The sequence below is a fragment of the Apodemus sylvaticus genome, chromosome 1, assembly GCF_947179515.1.
Source record: "Apodemus sylvaticus chromosome 1, mApoSyl1.1, whole genome shotgun sequence".
NCBI lineage: Eukaryota > Metazoa > Chordata > Mammalia > Rodentia > Muridae > Apodemus > Apodemus sylvaticus.
Genome location: NC_067472.1, coordinates 83,153,206 through 83,174,642, shown reverse-complemented (window position 1 = coordinate 83,174,642; position 21,437 = coordinate 83,153,206). Strand labels below are relative to the sequence as shown.

At 43.8% G+C, this 21,437-nt stretch overlaps 1 protein-coding gene across 1 annotated transcript in view; it reads left to right on the top strand.

Annotated features, from left to right (window-relative positions):
• Positions 1–2,537: 2,537 nt before the first annotated feature.
• Cacng3 (calcium voltage-gated channel auxiliary subunit gamma 3) overlaps positions 2,538–21,437 on the top strand; it is a 98,334-nt gene continuing 79,434 nt past the window's right edge. Inside the window, exon 1 of the mRNA XM_052174816.1 lies at positions 2,538–3,300. Coding sequence (XP_052030776.1) covers positions 3,090–3,300 — 211 coding nt within the window. The 5' untranslated portion in view covers positions 2,538–3,089. The remainder of the gene's footprint in view (positions 3,301–21,437) is intronic.

Sequence of the window (21,437 nt, the reverse complement as noted above, 5' to 3'; positions counted from 1 at the left end):
ACCTGCTATGACCAGCTGGACACCCACTATGTGTGGCATTCTGTTACAAATCTGAGGGTGTGGATCTGGGGCTGCTGTTGCTTTGGTATGCATCTGGTGAATGGAGTCATGGTGCACACTATCTCTAAGTCCAAAGCCCTCCCACCATCACTGCCTTGCTACCGAGAGCACATTTTCCACCTCTGCTGGAGTGAGAAAATAAAACAGATCAAGGAATGTCTGTTTGATTGTTATTAATTATTTCATATTATTTAAACTTCTGAGAGTGAGAAGAAAATATTCACCTACCTTATAACACCTCCCAGGAAAGAGCAACTTCACCTTCATGTAACTAAGTGGCCTTTTAAATTAATAGTTATCAGTCAAGCTGTGTGTGAGAACTATACCTGTAATCCCAGCTATAAGGCACAGATGAAGGAAGAATAAATAGTTCAAGGCCAGCCTAGATTTTCTAGCAAGTTTAAGATCAGCCTAAACTAAGACCATTTAAAAAAAAAAGAAAGTTAACAATCAATATTATTTTTATTAATAACAAAAATAATAGTGATCAGGAATATAAATAATAATAACCAAGAAACAGATTTCATTTTGTTATATGTTAAATTGTCAGTATAAATGGTGACATACATATATATAACTCAACACACATAAACAGACAAGTCCACATTGTATCTGCATATTCACACACACATGCATAGATTCAGCTGTGTATTTATCTAAAGCATGATCACACGACCCTACAAACTGCACTATGCAGGTGTAGACATGCATATCTATTCACATATCTATTATTCACATATCTATTTTATGTCTGCAACAAATTCATAGGCATTCAGAAATCATGACAAAATTGGCCATAGACTCATCTAGACATAAACACAACTACACAAATGAGCCTACATGCACATGTATGTGTATAGAACACCAAGAACCAAATATTCAAATGACATTAACATAAAAAAAATCAAAGTCACAAAAAGGTTGTGAGTCAAGTCTGAGACTTCTTCAGTATATTGCCTCTACTTAGTTACCTGAAAAGAAGCTCTTATACAGCCTGGAATAGCATCCTAGGGAATGGATATGTCTAGCATTCCCTTCCATTATATGTTTGTCTGGTTAAATAACACTCAAATATGACAGCTAGCTGTGGGCACATCTCATGGACTGTAGAAACAGCCCATGCAGCCTCAGTTCCAAGCACCCAAATGGGTGTTACTACCTGTCATCCCACAGAAAAATAAGTGGTCAGAGCAATTTGGTGGAATGCCTGAAGGCAACTTAGTGTGTGTCCTTATCTATATGCCAGAACATATGGAGCCTGGAAGCTGGTCTGTGCCGGTTCTTTTCAGCATTTGCTATTTCTGAGGGAAAGAATTCACAGGTGTGTGATGACATTAGTGCTTTGGGCAAGCAAGGCAACCTAGACCTAATTACACCTGCTTCCTGGTCTGACTTAGAAGATGTTAACAAACGAACAGCACCAGGGCCTTTGGAAAGAAGCTGGTGTTTTTTCAATGCGCTCTCATCCTGAATTCACCACAAATGTAAAAGTGTGAAAATATTTAAGAAGTGTATTCAGAGACCAAGCCCTTACATCCCTTCATTCAAGGTCCCTGATATGTGAACAACCATTTAGGTACATTTAGTCCCTTCAGCCCTTTAGAGATATATGTTCATATATACATATGAATGTTTCTGAGTCTGATGTAAGCACACTGTCTCCTGTGTAAACCTGAGCTCTGAAGACAGGAGAATAGACATATTGGTTTGTTTTTTGAGGAAGGAAATTGAGACAGATATACACAGGCAACATTTTGCCCACCCAAGTGAGCCACCAGAGTCTCCCATCCCTTTAAAAAGATTAGATCTTTCCCTGCTTCTCTCTCCCTAGTGGACTCCTGCAGCAAACAGCAAAGTTGCCTGGTTCATTGGGCTCAGGGATGAGGAGGAGGGTTGATTAGAGAATGCTGCGTGGGGTGGGCGCTGAGATAACAGGCTCGCGCCAGAGTGCGCTGTGGGCCCTTGTCCTTAACCCTTCCCTCTGAGGAGCCGGATCTGCCGTGCTGCAGTGCCCTGGAGCCCTGATGCTGACTGCCGTGGGCTCCCGAAACTTTGCTTGGTTGTGGGCTTGAGTACGCAGAGCTGAGCTGGCTGGCTGGCTCTAAGAACGCACCAGGAGAGTGTTAGGGGAGGGACCCTTCAGTACCCAGGCTCCTAGCCTGGGAGCTCCACGAGGAACCTTGCAGCGGCAAGAGGGAGCTGTCCCTTCAGCACCACAGATCTCCAACGACCCGGCGTTGAGAAGTGGGAGGCTGGGCAACAGGAGGAGAGCTGTCCGTTCGGAACCACGGACCTCAGCCCTTGGACGCAAGTGGCCGGCCCCCGCCCCAGGACTCTCCCTTTTCTCCAGTTTGCGCGGGGGTGTGGAGAGCAGGCGGAGAGCTTTCCTGGGAGGCTGGGGAAGCAGTGAACACTCTTCTCAGCGACTCGCCTCCCAGCAGAGCTATTTTTTGCCATCCGCCCTCACCCCCAGCACACGCGCTCGCACACACGCACGCACGCGCGCACACACACACAAACACACACTCTCACACACATACACACGCGCACACACACACACATACACACGCACAGACATACACACATACACACACGCACACACTCACATTCACACACCAGACCTCTCTGGGTTTCTTTTGCCTTGAGTCTCCCGGGGCTGTGAGAAACCAGGCGCATCTCAAACCAAGCTGGCAGCTCCAGGCTCCGAAGCCATGCCCTGCACAAACGCTAGTCCTCACCAAGCTCCTGAGGAATGAAAGCAACCCAGGAATCCTCTGACCGCGGCGGCAGTGATGTGGACCAACCCCCTGGAGCCCGCACCCTCCCGAGGGCCATAGAGGACTCGGGGAACTGGAGAGAGCTCAAGACAGGAAATCCCAGCTTTCCCAAAGTCCCCGTGGATGCTGACAAAAGGAGATCTGGATTTTTGGAAGAGGCCGTCCTAGGTTACCCAGCTGCAGAGTGATTCTCCCGTCTGTCACTGAATCTACCCCTCCAACCCCCAGCCGTTCAGAGTACCATGAAGAATTATGAGGATGTGTGACAGAGGTATCCAGATGTTGATCACCACCGTAGGAGCCTTCGCAGCTTTTAGTTTAATGACCATTGCAGTGGGCACGGACTACTGGCTATATTCCAGAGGTGTGTGCAGGACTAAATCTACAAGTGACAATGAAACCAGCAGGAAGAATGAAGAAGTAATGACCCACTCCGGGTTGTGGAGGACCTGCTGCTTGGAAGGTACTTACGAATTCCTCTCTCTGGCTCAGAAGGATCTGCTTCTGATGTCCTGGCGTGTGTTGGGGGGAAATAGAGGCAATGGAGGGGAAGAAAAATAGTTTAAATTGTTGTTTGAAATGTCTGAGTGTCCAGACTATGCCTCCACTGAGGCTGGTACTGTGTGGATGGAATGGTTGGGTCTTGCTGATTGTTTTTGGTCTAAGCTGAATGTGATGTGATTTTGTAAGACTCTTAAGCACCTTCTGCAGTTGAGAAAGCGGCTAATCCCGAATCTCTAGGTATGTTGTGCACTGCTTGGATCTCTGTCTAGAGAAGGAGACTTTGGATTTGTTTAATTACATTTTGGTGAATGGGAATTATTAAGAAATGGAAGGAGAGAAGGCAGGAAGGTACTGAGGAACTAATCCGACCTGGGGTACTCTGATCTGGTTTTTTCTTTTCCTTCTTTCTTTTTAAACAATAAAAGCATACCAGCTCCTTTTGAGTTTGGTCCAACTAGACATTGCCCTTTGTTAACTTATACTAGGGAACAATATGTAAACCCCAACTCCCACCCCTGCCTCTAAAGAAAAATGTCTTTATGAATAAGTGTTTCATTATTTAGGCTCAAAATAAAACTGAAGTCTTGGTGTTTGCCATCCACCTGATTTCATTCATAAATCACGCCCATCACCAGCAAATGTATTTCCTTGACATTTAGACGAGACTGACTCTAAGAATTGCATCTCATTGCTTCTAATTTTAAAAATTAGACGATTTGTTCTAAATTATAATGAGGCAGGCAGGCCATTTTTAGATGGTGGAGCTCTTAGGTAGCTATGTCACTACTAAACTTGCTTCACCACTTGAAGAGTGACTGTCAGTTTCTGTGGACAATACCTTAGTATAATGAGGGGTGAAAATATAACGAGAAAATCAAAGCTTTGTGAACCTGTTACCTAAGGGAGCCACCAGATTAAAGAACCACTAAGAAGGGATTTTATTTATGTGCTTGATTGTTTTTTGCTATTTCTCTGGCTTTCAGGAAGTCGGTGAAGTTTATATCACAGTGATAGTCAGGAAAATACAGGCTTCCTCCCCTCCCCTCAATCTCCCTTGGTTCCTCCCCCTGTATTCTCTGTGGCATTTCTCAGGGTTTCTTGGGAACTCGCATTTATGTAAATGACTTTGGAAATAATGCTATGACATCACTTGCTAGTGTAATATTGCATCATTCTCTGGCCTCCTTCCCATGTCCTGATGCTCTGAACTCTCCTGACTATAGCGCCACTACAGTTGATCCTGTTTCCAACATAGATTTGCAACTGGTGGGAAACCCAGGAGGGAAAGGGCTACTTCATGTGAAGTCAGAAAACACCAAGTAATACTACAAATGGTCTCTATACTTTTAGCTAAGGTATTTGTCCTTTTTAACTCCCGGTTAACCCAAGAAATGACTGATTTGTAATCAATAGTCTTGAGTTAGGACTACTCAAGCTTACACTGTAACCAATATACTGACAGAAATTCTAAAATGTGGTTACTTCTGACCATTTGCAGTTGGGTAGCATGAGGTCATTCACCTTGGAGAAATTCCACCATTTTCTTTGCTGTGTTGGCAATTATGAATCAAATCAGTTTTGCAATTTGTGATTGGTATATATGACAATGCCCACATAGGTGGCATTAAAAACAAACAAACAAACAAACAAACAAACAAACAAAAAAACCAGATTCTTCCCCAGCCAAAACCATACAGAAGTATATCAGGTTCAGTCATTCTGCCTCTTGGAAATAATCTGGAAATGTAAAATTAAACACTGAGACTGACATTCTTCATCCTTCCTTCTTTATTTAAAAGTCTGTCAGGATAAAATCAGGGCCTACATTTTCTGAACCTACCCTCAAACCCTCATAAAGATAATTTCCTCTTCTTTTCAACATGCTGCTCTGTGCCTACAGTTCATGCATGGGACCAAAGCCCCAAACTGAGTGTTCCATAGCTTTGGTGGGGAGACTGAGAGAGGAAACTGGGGAAGAATTAGAGGGACTGAAGATGTGTTCGTGGGCTAGTCAGTTCTTTTGAGAAAACTTATTGGGGCTTTCCTATAGTTTTTCTCAGCTAAATCTTACATTTTGAAGTATTCCGTTCAATAAGAAACATAAACCATTATGAACCTGAAAAGTTTTTATCATCTAGATGGGCCTGGCTAAAATCTGAAGCCAACATTCTTCTTAATGGACTGAATACATCAAGTGCTCAAGAAATTTACATGAGCCTCTGTTTTCTGCATGGTAAGACACATGCAGCAGACAGCATATGTTCTAGGATTTCCATCCTCTGTGAGCTTGAAGATAAATAGTCCTCTCCATTCACAAGCCCCTGTCTGTCTCAGAACAGCAACATTCTCATCTTCTGGTTCTTTAAATATCAAGGGACCTGTGTAGGGAGTATTTTAAATCAGTTTTTTTCTTACACATAATTTAGAAGGAGGGTTCTTTTTTCATACTTTAAGAGCCACGAGAAAATATGACTATTTTGTCCCAAATAAGGAAATACTCAGGAGGGACATGACAGCTGTATGCAAACCTACGAAAGGCTGTCATTTGGAAGAGAGATTTAAAATGTTCTTTGTGGCCTCAAGGGGTTGGTGTTTTACCTAAATATAAATAACTAACCAGTGTGGGGTAAGAAGCTTCCAACAATAATGAGTCCCCTAACAGCAGAAGTATTCCAATCTAAAAAAAAAAAAATAAGTAATAATAATAATAATAATATCAACTGTCCCCAAACTTGGCTAGTCACTGGAATCTCATAAATAGGTTTTTAAAAATAGATTATCAGACTCCACAACTACATCCAGGCCTCCACAGGTATATGGTGCATTCCTGAAATCTATATCTTTTAAAAGTCCTTCAAGAAAGTATGATGTTAGAGCCAACATGTTTGTTTGTAACAAATGTTTACAGTGGCCCTGGGGATGACTGTGCATGCTCATGAGGACCACAGCACTCACAAGACATGCTTACTTCTGTCTCGTCACCCTATGACCCATCAGAGTGTCCTTTATACTCAGCCCTTGTTATGTTGTAATACTGGCTTTGATTTTTGAACAATTGGGTTTTTCATCTTCAGAGGAGCTCAGAGCTGCAGGGACTGTCATTACCCTCACCTTATAGATTGGGAAACTGAGGCTGGGAGAAGTTCCCGAATTTGCCCAAGGTCATGCACCTCAACTTCCCAAGTTGTGTGTAGCCTAAGACTTGCAGCTTCTCAGATCATTGCTAGAGAGCCTGGTTCATGTACTAGCAGCTGATTTGCTGCCGGTACAAACATTGACTTGTGAGGATGCCCAGGCACATGGTTTTTTTCCATTCCGAAGTCTCAGATCTGAAAACATTCAGCTTATCTGTACATCGATGGAAGGGATGCAGGAGCCACCAGACAAGAACAACCTCAGAGCAGCAAAAGATACACTTTGAATGAGAAACCAATCAACCTGGGCAGAGACACCCACAGTGAGAAACCCAAGCGGTTGCCTGACTCATTATCTGGAAGGCAGGCAAGGCATTCACAAAGTCCCAACCTGCTGCATGTTCTCAAAGGCAGTGTGTGAATTTGAATGAGAATGTGTTCAGTAGGCTTCTCTCTCATTAAAAAATAAAATAAAACAAAGACCTAGATCCAAGCAAAGCAATGCATGAAGATGGTGGAGGGGTCACTAGCTTAGCAACAAAGAAGCCTGGGTGCTCATCCCATTTTTGTTCCAAATAGTCGTGTAAACTGTTCGTCCTGCTTCTCTCCCTTGGACCTCAGTTTAATCAGCTCTAAGATAAAACTTTAGATGAGGCTAAGGAGTCATAAGTTCGTGTGGCCTAGCCAGGTCATGCAAAGTATGAAGAAAGCATTTCATACTCTTTTACCTCTGTTGTATGGTAGACAACAACAGTACATTTGGGGAAATACATGATGCCCAGACTTTGGTCTCAATGATTTTACCATCAGGCGGTCGATGGTAGTGAGGACTGTACCAAGCTGGAGAGACCATCTAAAGAACAACTGTTATTTGACTTGAATTGAGTGTGACTCTGGGGAAATGTGTATCAATCTAAAGTTCTTACCTTAGAATTGAGTAAACTGAGGTCTGAAGGAGGACAACAGTCTGAACAAGAAGTCAGGTAAAGAAGAGCCAAGCATGGGGCAGGGGAATGGCTAAATAGGTTAAATGCTTGTTACACAAATGTATCTCAACACACACAAGGTTGCGATCCCTCCACCATGTAAGTGCTAAGTCATTATGGCAGACCACCTGTGACCCTGGCAAACACAGATCCTGAGCAGTCTGGATAATTAGATTTGCTGAGTTAGGAAGCTTGAGGTTCAGGAGAGAGACCCTGACTCAACATATAGGGCGGAGAGAAACCAAAGAAGATACCCAACTACAGACTCTGGTCTCCATGTGTGCACATACATACTTGTGTACACACACACACACACACACACACACACACACGCACACACATGCACACACATGCACACACACATAGTCATAGGTGCAAACATCCATATTCACCATATGAATAAATATATAAAGAAAAAAGATCAAGGAAAAATCAAGCATTAAAATCATTTGAATTTTAAAATACAAGCTAATAGTTCACCTTTTCAAAACATGGACTCACCCAAACTACTTACATTGTAGCTTAACTTTGTCCATAGGTTGCCAGTTTCGAACCCTAAACATTGCATAAATGGCCTTTGAAAGCAAATTTCTATTTTCAATTCAGTTCACGAATTACTCTGTATAACTCATTTAAAAGGCTTTGGATATTAAGAAAGCTTACTCAGGATTATAACTTAGGGAACTTCAAATCGAGGAAGGGAAGTTCAATAAACTGCTGTTTCTACTGCAGATGGGCCTGAATGACACCAAACATCTGGCTGAAAACTGAAAAAAAAATTAGCCAGCCATTAGAAGTTCCCCCATATTTCCAAATCTGCAGATGGCTGATTTTTTCAGCCAGATGGGGTTCCAGCTTTATTTATGAATAATCTTTCAGGGAATCCTTCAGGGAAGCTGCAAAGATGCAGTTGAGGAAGAGGACAAAGGAGGGGGATTATTGACTATGTCCTTTGTGCCAAGCCCTGTGCTAGACACCTTCAGATATGTCAATGCGCACTTTTTCTCTTACGTTGCCTGACAGAATGAAACCTCTGTAGGTACTGGGGTCTTACACTCTTCATGCCCTTAGAGCTTAGAGACAACAATCTCACATGTCATCTTATCTAATCCATAGCACAGAACAAGCTAGAGCTCTTCCTGTCTTTCTACTCATGGCCTTTCTGGTCCTTTTCATTCTTCCTTCTCACCCAAAAACCCAAGAAGAAAGTGGGCCAGAGTCATAAGGCACAATGAGAGCAAGTGTCCTCAGCTGTAGCTGTGGGTTGAGGTAGGATTGGGGAGGTGGTAGATGTCAGAACAGGAGCCTAAGCTCCCCATCACTGCTGAAGACACCCCACCCATTCCTGAAACCGCCCACGACTTCCTGAAATCCATGACGTAAAGAGTAAAGCCTGTTGGGTATTTTGGTTGCCACAGTACAGAAGTAACTAATGTAGTTGATAACTCAGATGCCCAGTCACTTCCACAGTTAGTAAATGGTATCCAGATAGAAAGTAGGATGCACCTGACCCCTACACTTCCACTCTCCACCTTGGGCCATGACCCTGCTCCAACCACGGAAGCTGTCCATTTTGTAGGCTGGTCTTGTGCTCACTTCATTGATTAACATTGCAGTCCCAGATGTGCCCTCCTTGGAGCAAAGCCCTCAGGCATCGTCTTCCTACCTCCAACAGCTTTCAGCTTCCTTGTTCTGTGGTTCCATCACTGACAGTAAATACCGGGGAAATCCCTCTCTTGGTTTCATCCCTTGAAATTCTATGTTCTCGCGTACAAGGCTGCTCATCCACATTCCAAGACTGGAATTATTGGTACTGTGTGCTGAGAAATGCACTCAGATCCAGTAACCGTATGTTTATTTAATTCAAAAATTGGGGAAATGAATCTAAATGTTTATTCAAGAGCAGTGAAAACGATTCCTGGTCAGTAGAAAAAGATAACGCGAAATACTGTGGCTTGAGCTCTCCAACATTTTGGTCAGTTTTTACATTTAACTTTACAATCTTATTTCAGAATTTTGTTATTGGAAAAAATATTACCTCCTCCATAAATCAGTTTTATGATTCTGCTGGTTGAATTGAGTTCTTACTGTTGAGTTGAATAAAACTTGACATCAGCCAACTATGGAAGTTAGGAGAAATGTGCTTTTAATAGTTTGAAAGTTATGCCTCGCAATATGGAAGCGCTTCCAAATGAAAACTGTTTTAAGAGAAGCTTTAAAAAAAAATCTCAGGCAGTGGTGGCACACGCCTGTAATTCCAGCACTCTGGGAGGCAGAGGAAGGCGGATTTCTGAGTTCAAGGCCAGTCTGGTCTACAGAGTGAGTTCCAGGACAGCCAGGACCACACAGAGAAACTGTCTCGAAAAAAACCAAATCCAAAAAAAAAAAAAAAAAAAAAAAAATCTCAGGGTTGATTTCTTTTCCTCTGTCCTGAACACTCTAAGAGGCACATTGTTCTACTATAGAAACAATCTCATCTTTAGCAAAAGCTCCAAGAGTGTGGTGCAACAGCCAAGGTCAGGGGTCTTACCTGGGTCCCATCTTCCAGTGGGTGTGGAATCTTGGGGATGGCTGAACCTCTGGTTGTCTCCTTACTGGGTGTGTTACTGTTAAAATGCTATCTCCAAAATAATGCCAAACAGAAGCAACTTAAGAAAAGACTTATTTTCGGAATGTGGTTTCAGAGCATTCGAACTGTCAGTCATTGCTTGTCCTCGGACATTTGGGAGGGACATTGGGGCAGTGAAAACAAATGGCAGAGAAGAGCTGTGCACATCGTAGCAGACAGGAAATAACATGGCAGAAACCAGGAAGTAGTGATCACCTTCAAAGACCTCCTCTAGTGAACTAGATCTGCCAATCAGAGGTCTAAACACGCGGAGGACTCACCAAATGGTGTGTCCTGCTGTGGAGCAAACACTTAGAATCTGTTCAGAGGCATTTCAGATTCAAAGTGTGGCACCTGCCTGCCAAAACTGGCAAGCCCTTTTCCTCTTCCTTTGCAGTCTCTGTGGTTCTGTCAATAATATGTTGGCCATTAGTTCCTGATTCATTCATGTCAGAGAGAATGAATTTGCTTTAAGATAGCGAGTTGGCTTTCTTGGGGCAGGGTCCCTTCCTTCCAGGGCGTGTGGTCCTTCAATGAGTTTCCCTTGGGACCAAGAAGAATCATTGACAACATACAAGGACATGTAGGGAAAAGAGAGGCTAGTACTTCACCTCTGGTTTGATTATGTTTTAGGCAGCATGGCCACACATTTGTACATGTGTTGACCTCAGCAAGGAGGTCGTGAGGAAACAACTATATTGAAAGAGTGCATGACCATGGGACAACCTGTTTGGGATAATGAAGTTCTGTAAGTTGAAGGAAGCTTGGGCATCTTACTGGAGAAAGTTGCCCATAAGCCGAAGAGCCCTTGGCCCATCTACACGAGGCTTTGAAGAAGTCACATTCCCTGAATTCTCTTGACTTGGGGTCCAACAGGGATTGTATATTAGCCCCCAATTCTATCACCAGTCGTGCAGCTTCATGCAGACCTGAATCTATCTACTAGAAGAAGAGGCTTTGAAAATAGTTACAGGGGGGCTGGAGAAATGGCTCAACTGTTAAGAGCACTGACTGCTCTTCCAAAGGTCCTGAGTTCAATTCCCAGCAACCACATGGTAGCTCACAACCATCTGCAGTGGGGTCCTATGCCCTCTTCTGGTATGTCTGAAAAGAACAACAGTGTACTCACATACATAAATTAAATAAATCCCCCAAAAAATAATCTTAAAAAAGTTACAGGGTACTGGGTTGGCAACTGAAGTCTCAGCAGTATGGGGCTTATTCAGTGGTAGGAGCCACGGTGAGATGGGCAAACACAATCCAAAGATAGTCATCTCACATCGAGGAAGCATGGTACTGGGAAGAGACCCTAAGGCCCTCCAATAGATGCCTGTACCTTCTTAAGAAAGCCAACTGAAGCATTAGCTGGACAAGCAGTGACAACAATTAACTAAGTAGAAGTATTGGTCTCTCCTCTCTTAGTGCTCTAGACATGGTTCCTTAAAGGGCATGGGGGTTGCTGCCATTGGGAAGCAAGGCTCTACTGCTCCCTCAAAAGTGGGAACCACTGGAAGTTTAAAAATATATGCAGATGAAGGAAAATTCAAGGGTTGACCAGCATTTACCCTCAAATCATGCACATGACCAGCTGTATCTAGAAGCTCTCCACCCCTAGACGGCTCTGCAAGGCAGATTTACCTGTAGTCCTATATCCCGGGTCACACGAAGTGGCCTGCCTCCAAGGAACACATGCTCCTTCTTCCTGATATTGGTAATTGGGTGGCAGGCCTGTGGGATCCACGTGCTTCCAAGAAAGGAGCCGAAGAATGAACTATGGCAATCCTTGAAGGCAGTCACAAGAAAGCAGCACCAACAGCAGCCGACACTGAGCAATCACCTTCCATATGCCAAGTTACTATTATTGTGTCAGGCTGCGTGCTCATTTTCTCAGCCATCCCCTGAGTGCTTGTTTGTTTATCTGTTTAACAGCAGACATGCAGTATTTGAGCACTGTTCGACTCAAGCATTTAACAAGTATCACTTGGTTCTTCTCAGGACTTCTTCAGAAAATAGATATTACCGTTATCCACGTTTTCTAGATTTCCATACAGTGCTGGGATTCAAGTCCTCCCATCTGCTGTCTCTCATTAATTATGCACCAGGCACTTGGATACTGAGTATAAACAAGATCAGCTGATTATCCTAAAAGCCAGTCTACCAATAGCCTTTCTATGCCAACAGCAAGGAGACTGGAGGCTCAACAGAACCACAGCCCTGGGATCTGGTAGGGATACAAGTCACAATCCCACCCAAACCCCTGCACTGTCTGCCCCCAGTTAAAAGCTCAGACCTGGCAGGAAGGGTTTCATTCCACCTGCTTTGTCAGGGAAAGGCTAACGTCGGTCACTAGCACACAGCCATTCAATAGCTGCACATATCATGAAAAGTCTTAATGCTGGGGATGGGGATGTGGCCCGGTCAGCAAAGTGCCTGATGCTGAAGCCTGAGAACCTGGGTTTGGATCCCACAGCACCACATAACAAAGCTATGAGTGGTGGTGCAAACCAGTAATACCAGTGTTGGGGAAGTAGAGACAGGAAAGTCCTGCAGCTCACGGGTCAGCTAGTCTTGCTGAGTTAGTGAGACCCAGGGTCCATGAGAGACCCTGCTTCCAAAACAAATGGGAGAAAAAGTGATAAAGCAGGACACCTTGACATCAACCTCTGGCCACCACATCCACACATCTGTGTGAGTGTGCACACATGTGAGCATATACACATGTGCCACATATAAACATAACAACAACCAATTTTGATTGTAAATCCAGAAGGCAACATCAAGAAAAAGAAAAGGTCGGGGAGTGGGGGGGCTAGAAAAGGGGAAATCATTTGAAATGTAAATAAATTATATCGAATAAAAAAAAAAGAAAAAGAAAAGGTAAAAATCCAACAGGGTTTCAACACAATAGCAGTGGGCTGTGAAGAAACATTCCCTCCACAGATCCAATGCCATTTCCCCTTAGAGGGAAACATGGAGCATTTGGAAGTAGGAAGCACAAGGAGGCTGACCTGATACAGGGGGCACAAGCTGTGAGCGTCCTCGCATTGCCTCCACACTGGAGCTTGAGACTTGCTAAATTGGGGATACTATTAGATTCATGCCTGTTCCCTTTACTGAGGATTAAACTTTGAGCACATCACTGATTTGACTCCTTTGAGCTTTAAATGCAGTGTCAGGCAGAAATCAGTTTTTGGCCAGCTTCTACAAAGCACTAGAGGGGCTGGGCCATCTTAGAACACTAGACTGAAGACCAATATACCAACCAAACTCTATTCTTCCTGATTTGGGGCAAGAGTGAGCCAAAAACGGGCAGCTGGGATAAAACAAAGGGTAGGCAAGTCATAATATCATCATTTTAGCATTTAATTTGAACATTAGAAGAAACATCAGCCAAGAACTCTGGCCACCCATTCCAAGGAACCACCAGCTTAGCCCCAGAGCCCAGCATGTAGTATATGCACATGAAAAATGTATTAAGTTCATTGAAGGCTGGAGGGTAATTTGATTAGCTTAAGCTTCTAGTGTGCCTATGCTAATCCCAACAGTGACTGAACAGTTTCGTTAGACTGGCTGGCCAGCAAGCTCCAGAATCCTCCTGCCCATTCCACTCCCCACGATCAGTGTTAGTGTTACGGGCACACACCACTGTGATCCGATTCTATGCGGCCGCTGCGGGGGTCTGAACACAGGTCCTATTGCTTGCGTGGAAAGCACTTTGCCCGTTTTGCTGTCTCCTCGGCCCTAAATGTTTGATTCTTAAGTGCCTATGAACTTCCCTCTTAAGAGAACATGTAGAACCGCAGCTGTGAGATCTCACAGTCCCAGAGCCCACAGTCTGAAAGCATGGCTCTCCTGTCTCTGTGATCTCGATGTCGTTGTCTGCCGTCCTCTAGGTTGTCCTGGGGTGTAACATGGCTCCCCCACAGTCCCCTCTTCGAGCTCTCTCAATACTCTGGGTGCAAACTTGGGGAAGGAAAAAAGAAAAATAAATCCATGCTGTATGGACATATCGCATAGACATACACTGTTTCTGTCCCCCGTGCCTGAGTCTCTCGATGTATTTGTTCCCTGCACATGGAGGGGCTGGCACCGCTGCCACTCTGCATTCTGTAGCATATGCTGTTTGGAGTTGTGCATTGCTGTCCTAGAAATACAATGATACGTACTTATTAAAGTAATATTCCAGAAATCACAGGTAGCTATGGAGGGACTTCCCACTACCTCATCCATTACAAAACCTCTCCTGTCCCTCATGGACGGTAGCTCAGAGGAGTCACTGTAGATACGCATTTAAACAGATCCTCACACCTTGAAAAGTGCAGGACACAGAACCTAAAAGCTGTTTATTAGTGGACAATGCTTTGACATTTGTATTATAACGTAGTTCTTACTTCTTTCTTTCCAGAGTGTTACTTCTTACCAAAGAGAAATCTGTTTGTGGTCAAAATGCCCTAAGTCTTAAGCAAAAAAGAAAAAACTATATCAAGAGGTAATGGTGTTAGCCAGAGTTAAAGGTGTGCTGTGTGGGGCTGTGATAGCCCCTTTCTGCGTCCTCTCTCTCTCCCTCTTCCTCTCTCCCTCTTCCTCTCCCCCTCTCCCTCTCCCCCTCTCCCTTTCCCTCTCCTTCTCTCTCTCTCCCTCCCTCCCTCTCTTCCCCACCTCTCTTCCTCCCTCCCCCTCCCTTCCCCACCTCTCTTCCTTCCTCCCTCCCTCTATCCCTCCCTCCCCTCCCTTTCCCACCTCCCTCCCTCCCTCTCTCCTTCCCTCCCTCCCTCTGTCCCTCCCTCCCCCTCCCTTACCCACCACTCTCCCTCCCTCCCTTCTGTCCCTCCCTCCCCCCTCTCTCTTTCCTGATAGCTTCACTACTGAGCAGAGAGAGACAGAGACGGCAGGCCTACAATAATAAAGTCTGAAACTACATAAATCAGCTCTGATGCCCCTGGCAGGAACACCAAAGATGAATTTTCAGTTATAGTCATGGGGATCTATTGTAAGGACACCTGGTTGGCTTAAGAAAGAAAAAATCCAGTCCTAACATAGGGAAGGCATGCCAGGGAAGGGTGCTAGAGTGCCGTTGGCTTGTGTGTGGGAAGTTTTGTAGACTGTGGTCAAGGTGGACTTCACTGAGAAGGTGACATGGAGTTCAAAGTGGAAAGGCGGTGAGGAAACTAGGCAAGTGGTCTGTGAGGAATGGCATCCCAGGTGGAAGGAACAGCCACTGCAAAGGCTGAGGGGGATCTGTGCCTGATGCTCCAGAAGTCCCGTGAGGCTGAGGGGGGATGAGGAGGAGGGAAGCAGATTACTTTGAGGTGTTGGAGTGTAGCTCACACAGGGCCTGGATTCAGAGCCTAGGAAGGAGTGGAATGCTTGTACCATCACCGTCCTCCTCCCTGTTCCTCCCACCCGCTCTTGCCTCTCATCTTCTCTCCCCCTCCTCCCCACTCCTCTTTAGCCCTCCTTCCCCTTCTCCCTCCTCCTTTCACTTCTTTTTACTTCCTTTTCCTCTCTCCTCCCCTCCTCTCCCTCCTCCCCTTCCTTTTTCTCTCTGTCTCCTCCCTCCTCCCCTTTCAACCCACTTCTTCCTCTCTCCTGCTCATTTCCCTCCCTCTCCCTCCTACTCCAGGTACTGGGAATTGAACCCAGGTCCTCGTACATGCTCTGCATCTTCTCAGCGGCATCATTTATTGCACATTGCCCCAGGGTCTCTCTGGATTTTTGTTAGACATGAATGCTAAGTCTAGTCTTCAAAATGGTTGCCTGTCCTGCATCCCCGACTCTTCTCTTTGACAGGCACAACAGAATAACATCTGAGAACTGTCCTCCTTCTTCCCTTCCTCCAAAGACAAGCCTTTGGTCCCTTATTTTCAGCACTTTATTTCTTATTTGAGGGAAATCATACAAGTAACATCAATGAGAAACTTTGAGTACTTAGCGAACCTCTCAAAGTGCTTAGAATCATTCTTGCCACAGAGTAATTTCTTCCTAACCCATAGATTCTCTCCGCTGAGCCCCTGGTCCTGTCTAGCTCCAACCGGCTTCTCCTCCCATGCAGGTTCCCTGCTCAGCCTAGAAATCCAACAAGAGATGCAAGCTGAGTGGTTTCCAGCAGAGGGACCCTTAGCCTGGGCTCCTTGCTCTGCGCACGCTTAGCAAGCTGCCACAGTGTGCTAGACACCAAGCCATGTCCAGAGGATGCATGCAGCAGAGCATGAATCAGGCCAGGCTCTCGTCTTTGCTCACAGCTGTGTGGAGAAGATGCTGCTGAACAGGCAAGCAGTGGGTGGAGCTCCTGCTGCTAAGAGGAGGAGTTCCTGGATTAGTCAATGTCAGGTTGTCATGGAAATGTTCTTAGGGCTGTGAGTCTTCAAAGTGGCCTCACTAGGTGCTCAAACCACATATGCCAAGTACACAAAAAGAACTGTATAGAGTGCACAGAGTACCGGCCTGTCCAGTGCTGGCTGGAGACGTAAATGATCAGAGCTCTGGAGTTCTTACAGCTAAGCAGAGGGCAGTGAGAACAGGAAAGCAGCATCTTCCCCAGGAAAACATGCCAAGGGTGCCTGTGTGTGTGTGGGTGTGTGCATTCATGCATGCCTGTGTATGTGTGTGTGTGTGTGGGTGTGTGTATGTGTATGTATATGTGTGTATGTATGCATACATTCATGTGCATGCATACCTGTGTGTATGTGTGTATCTGTGTGTATGTATATGTATGTGTGTATATGTGTGTATGTATAAGTGTATGTATACATGTATGTATGAGTATGTATGTGTGTATATGTATATGTGTGTATACATGTGTGTATACATGTATGTATATGTATGTGTGTATATGTATGTGTGTATATTTGTGTGTATATGTGTGTGTACATTTGTGTATATACATGTGTGTATGTGTGTATGCATGTGTCTATGTGTGTATGTGTGTATGTGTGTATATATATGTGTATGTATGTGTGTATGTATATGTGTATATGTGACTGTGTGTAAATGTGTATGTGTGTATGTATGTATGTATATGTGTATGTATGTGTGTATGTGTATGTGCGTATGTGTGAGTGTGTGTATGTGTGTGTGTGTGTCTGTGTGCACTTCATTGTTTACAGCAGAGTCACACTCTATCTCTAGTTGGCCTTGACTTTACAGCCTAGGCTGGCTCCAAACTTGAGATCTTCCTGCCTTAGTTTCCCAAGTTTTGGGATTGTAGTTGTACATAGCCATATCCAGTTCCTCTTTTTCATGGTTAAACTATCAAAATCCTAGATAGTAGGTTTTTCTTCTGTTCTTTTGAGTAGAATTTTCCCTGGTATGTGCCTTTGATCTTGTCCTGCAGTGCTTGGAATTAAACTCAAGGTGTTCTCTACCACCAAACTATTTCCATAGCCTTTATATTTTTCTTAAAACACTTTGAAAGATGTAAACTTAACACAAAAACAGACCCTAGTATAAAACAAGACCAGCCAACAATCTCTCCCCTGTCCTTTTGCTCAAATGATTCCTGTTCATACTTTGTTAAATAGCTAATAGCATTTCTCTGATTTGCTGCTTTACTGAGTCATTTGTCAGCACTTAAACAGAAAGAATATTTTTTCTCTTTAAGTTCATGTTGTTCTTAATTTACTCAAAAACCTTCTGAGATTGGTCTTATGTGATGGTTTGACTGAGAATACCCACCATAGGCTCATATATTTGAATACTTGGTCCCCAGCTGTTTGGGAAGGATTAGCAGGTGTGGCCTTGTTGGAGGAGGTGTGTCCTGGGAGTGGGCTTTGAGGCTTCCAAAGCTCACAGCATTTCCATTTCACTTTCTCTTTCTTCTGCTTGTGGATTGAAATGTGAGCTCTCAGTGACTGCTCTAGCACCTAGATGCCGTGCTCCCAGCCATGATGGCCACAGACTCTAACCCTCTGAAACCAGAAGCCCCAATAAATTCTTTTTTTCTTTAAGTTGCCTTGGTCATAGTGTCATATCACAGCAATAGGAGAGTAATAAGACATCTTTCAACTTATTAAGACACTTAATCTCCATCAAAATTTAAAACCCAATATAAAGAAAGGTTTGTAATGACAATCCTTTGTCATTACAATTTGACAATTTCTGTGAGACTCAACCCTCAGAGCCACAGAAATGGATTTTTAAAAAAGCCATTTCTGATTTGTTAGTCCCTGTGTTTATTCCCATATCTCTAAATCATATGTTCATCTCTCTATTTCTTGATTTATAATCTATTGACTTCCTGCCATGATAGGTAAGGATTTATCCAGCTCACTCCGGTCTCTGTATTGATTAGCTCTCTAATTTTTAAAAACAACACAAATCTTCATTTCTTTCCCATCTGCAGTTGGGCAGAATGTCTTAGCTTCCCACTTTACAGAATGAAAATGTCCAGATTCCTCATCTCCACCCACCACGTCTGTCAATTGTATTGTTACTTTTTCATCATTGAGATTCATTCTAACTTGACCTTGTGTAGATCTTGTGTAGGTCGCCACAGCTGCCATGCATCAGTGAGTGCAGTGGCCATGTCGTGACCAGAAGACAGTGTCTCGGAACACCCTCCCCAACCTTCATTCACTCTGCCCCCCTCTTTTACAATGATCCCTGAACTCTGAGTGAGCATAGTCTAATCACTTAGTCTCAGCATTGTAGCCTGTCCTGGGTCTCTTCAATCAGGCAGGAGGTGGGAGAATGGATAGACACATGATCAAGACATGTTGAAAATGTATATGAAATTGTCAAAGAAAAAGTTAAAGTATAACTAAGAAAAAGGGTCAGAAGAGAAAAAGGGTGGCTCATAGGCAGAGTAACTTGCCTGGCATGCACGTGGCCATAGGCTCCAGCTCTGCAAATAAAACATCCCAGCATGCACCCCGTTAGCAAGTAGGTCTGTAAAGAGACCAGCATCTTCCGTGTTCCAGCAACAGAGTCAAAGTTTGAAAAACAACACAAGTTACCACAGCTGTGATTGTAGACCATGTCCAGCTCAAAGCCAAGTTGCTTTCTAAGGCTATCTTCTTCTCTTTGTGGTTTCCAAGACACAGTCTCCAAGTCACTCAGAGAAAAACATCTCCCAACACTCAGCTTATTTCTCAAAATCACTCTGCGTACCTTTACACCTGCACTTGGGCTTTCTGGTACAATGTCCATCCATATTTTCTGGTTGATTCAAAGTTTTCTTTGAATTTTAGAACAGGTAAACTTCAATACTCAGGCCTGAGAAAACCACTACATTCCCTTTGTCCTGCTTCCTCAATATCACCCAGAACCTAAGAATTCAACCTTACATAGGTATGGTGGTGCATACCTGTAATCCCAACAGCAGAGTCGGGATGACAGCAGAAAGTTGGAGGCCAGCATGGGCTATATAGTGAGTTCTGGGCCAGCCAAGGCTACATAGGAAGATCTTGTCTCAAACAAACAAACAAACAAAAACTTGAAAAAGAAGATCAAAGGAAACAAAAAAAGAATTCAGTCAATTATGGTTTGGATCCGCACTGTCCCCCACAGGCTCATTTGGATCCAAACTGTCTGACATAGACTGACATTTGGGATACTTGGTTCCCAGGCGATAGCACTGTTCATGAAAATTTCAGGAGGTGTGGCCTAACTGGAGGAAGCAGGTCCCTGGGGGTGGATCCTCGAGGTCACACTACCCCTGACAATTTCCTGTTACTTCCTGACCTATGTGATAAGAACTGTACTACCCCACTACACTGTCTCTGAAATGCTAGGCTGAACCCTCTGAAACTGTGAGCCCAAATATAGCTTTGTCTTTAAGTTGTTTCTGTCACAAGAACGCAAAAGTAACTAATACAGACTTGTGCTACAACATGACTTGGGGTCAAATCCAAGTTCAACCAATATGATCAAGTGACTCCGAACATATTACTTAACTTCTCTAAATCCCAGTTAACACAGCTATAAAATGAGGGTTGTCAGTGTAGCTGATTCCAGCATTGTGTGACTAATTAATACCTGTACAGAGCTTAGAAAAGTGCACAGAGTAAACAAATATTGGTTATTTCCGTTCGCACAGTACAGACTAGACACAATCCACTCTTCGGCACTGTCCAGCCAACAGGAGAGAATCTTCTAGACTGTGATAAGTACTGTTTTCTTTGTCACTAAGAATCTTCAAGAGACTCAAAGAAGACTGAAGTCGAACCAATAATTTAACATATGAAAGTAGTACCAGTAAATCAGACTCACAGCCTTTGGTGACAGATCCTGGATCTGATTCTTCTCATACGGATGGTCCGGATTCTATGAACTCCATGTTCTAGAACATCTTCAGATGAACTACACTGGGGAACTGGTAGCACCTAGTAAGAACAGCAGCCTGTGTATGCTGAGTGCTTGCTTCCACGCCTCTTCTTAGTCCTGTAAGACCCTTCAGGGTGTTATCACCACTTAACAGATGAACACCTGGGACTCAGAGAGGCCCCGGCTCACACCAGAGCCAGTGAGATCCAAACTCAGGTGGTCTAAATCTGAAAACCAGGGTCTCTCATCTTAAAGCCAGAGCCAGTGTTCTCACAGCATGGAGGTCAGGCAGGGTCAGGCCAACCCACATAGATCATGTTAGTAACTTCAAAATGATATCGAATCAATAAGAGAGATAAGAGCAGACACGTCTTTTCTACTGCGGTGACGGCTACACAGCCACAATGGTGTGCACACTACAGGTGCAACCCCACTGAAGTCCAAGGACCAGTCAGGACAGTTCTCCACTATCACCACGAGCACCACCCACACATAGTGAAAGAAAATGTTAGATGTACTTTAAAATACCCTAAATGAAGTTGATGATGAAGATGATGACGGCGATGACGATGATGATGATTTTAGAAAAGATATATTTTGTTAATTCTCAGGTTATAGAAGTTATTTTGGTATCCTAAAAATATAAGAAGTACATATTTCCACTGTAAGCATATACCCACCAGGTATCTCCAGAGAAAGCTCTGTGCTACTGAGTTGTGAGCTAAACTACCTGCTTTTCTCTCCATGAGATGCCATATTTTTGGGAAAAAAAATGACTGACTGACTGGAAAATTATGGTTATTCAGGTTTAGGTCTTTGGCAGACATTTTCTTAAAAAAAAAAAAAAAGGCAACCAACTGTATTTGTTGCCAAGGATAAAATTCAAGGTTTCAAGTGAAAACTGCAATTTTGGAAAACTTGTATTTGGCTCCGGGAGCCAGTTTGATGTTCTTTTTTTATTCCCTAATATTGTGTGATGAAATGTGCCCAATTTAAAAGACCTGCATAATTCAATGAATCAGTCTTTTCCAAATGACCAAATGTCTGCTGTTAACAAAATTATGCTCAAATAGCAAGGCAGGACAGTGAGCGCCATTAATAACAG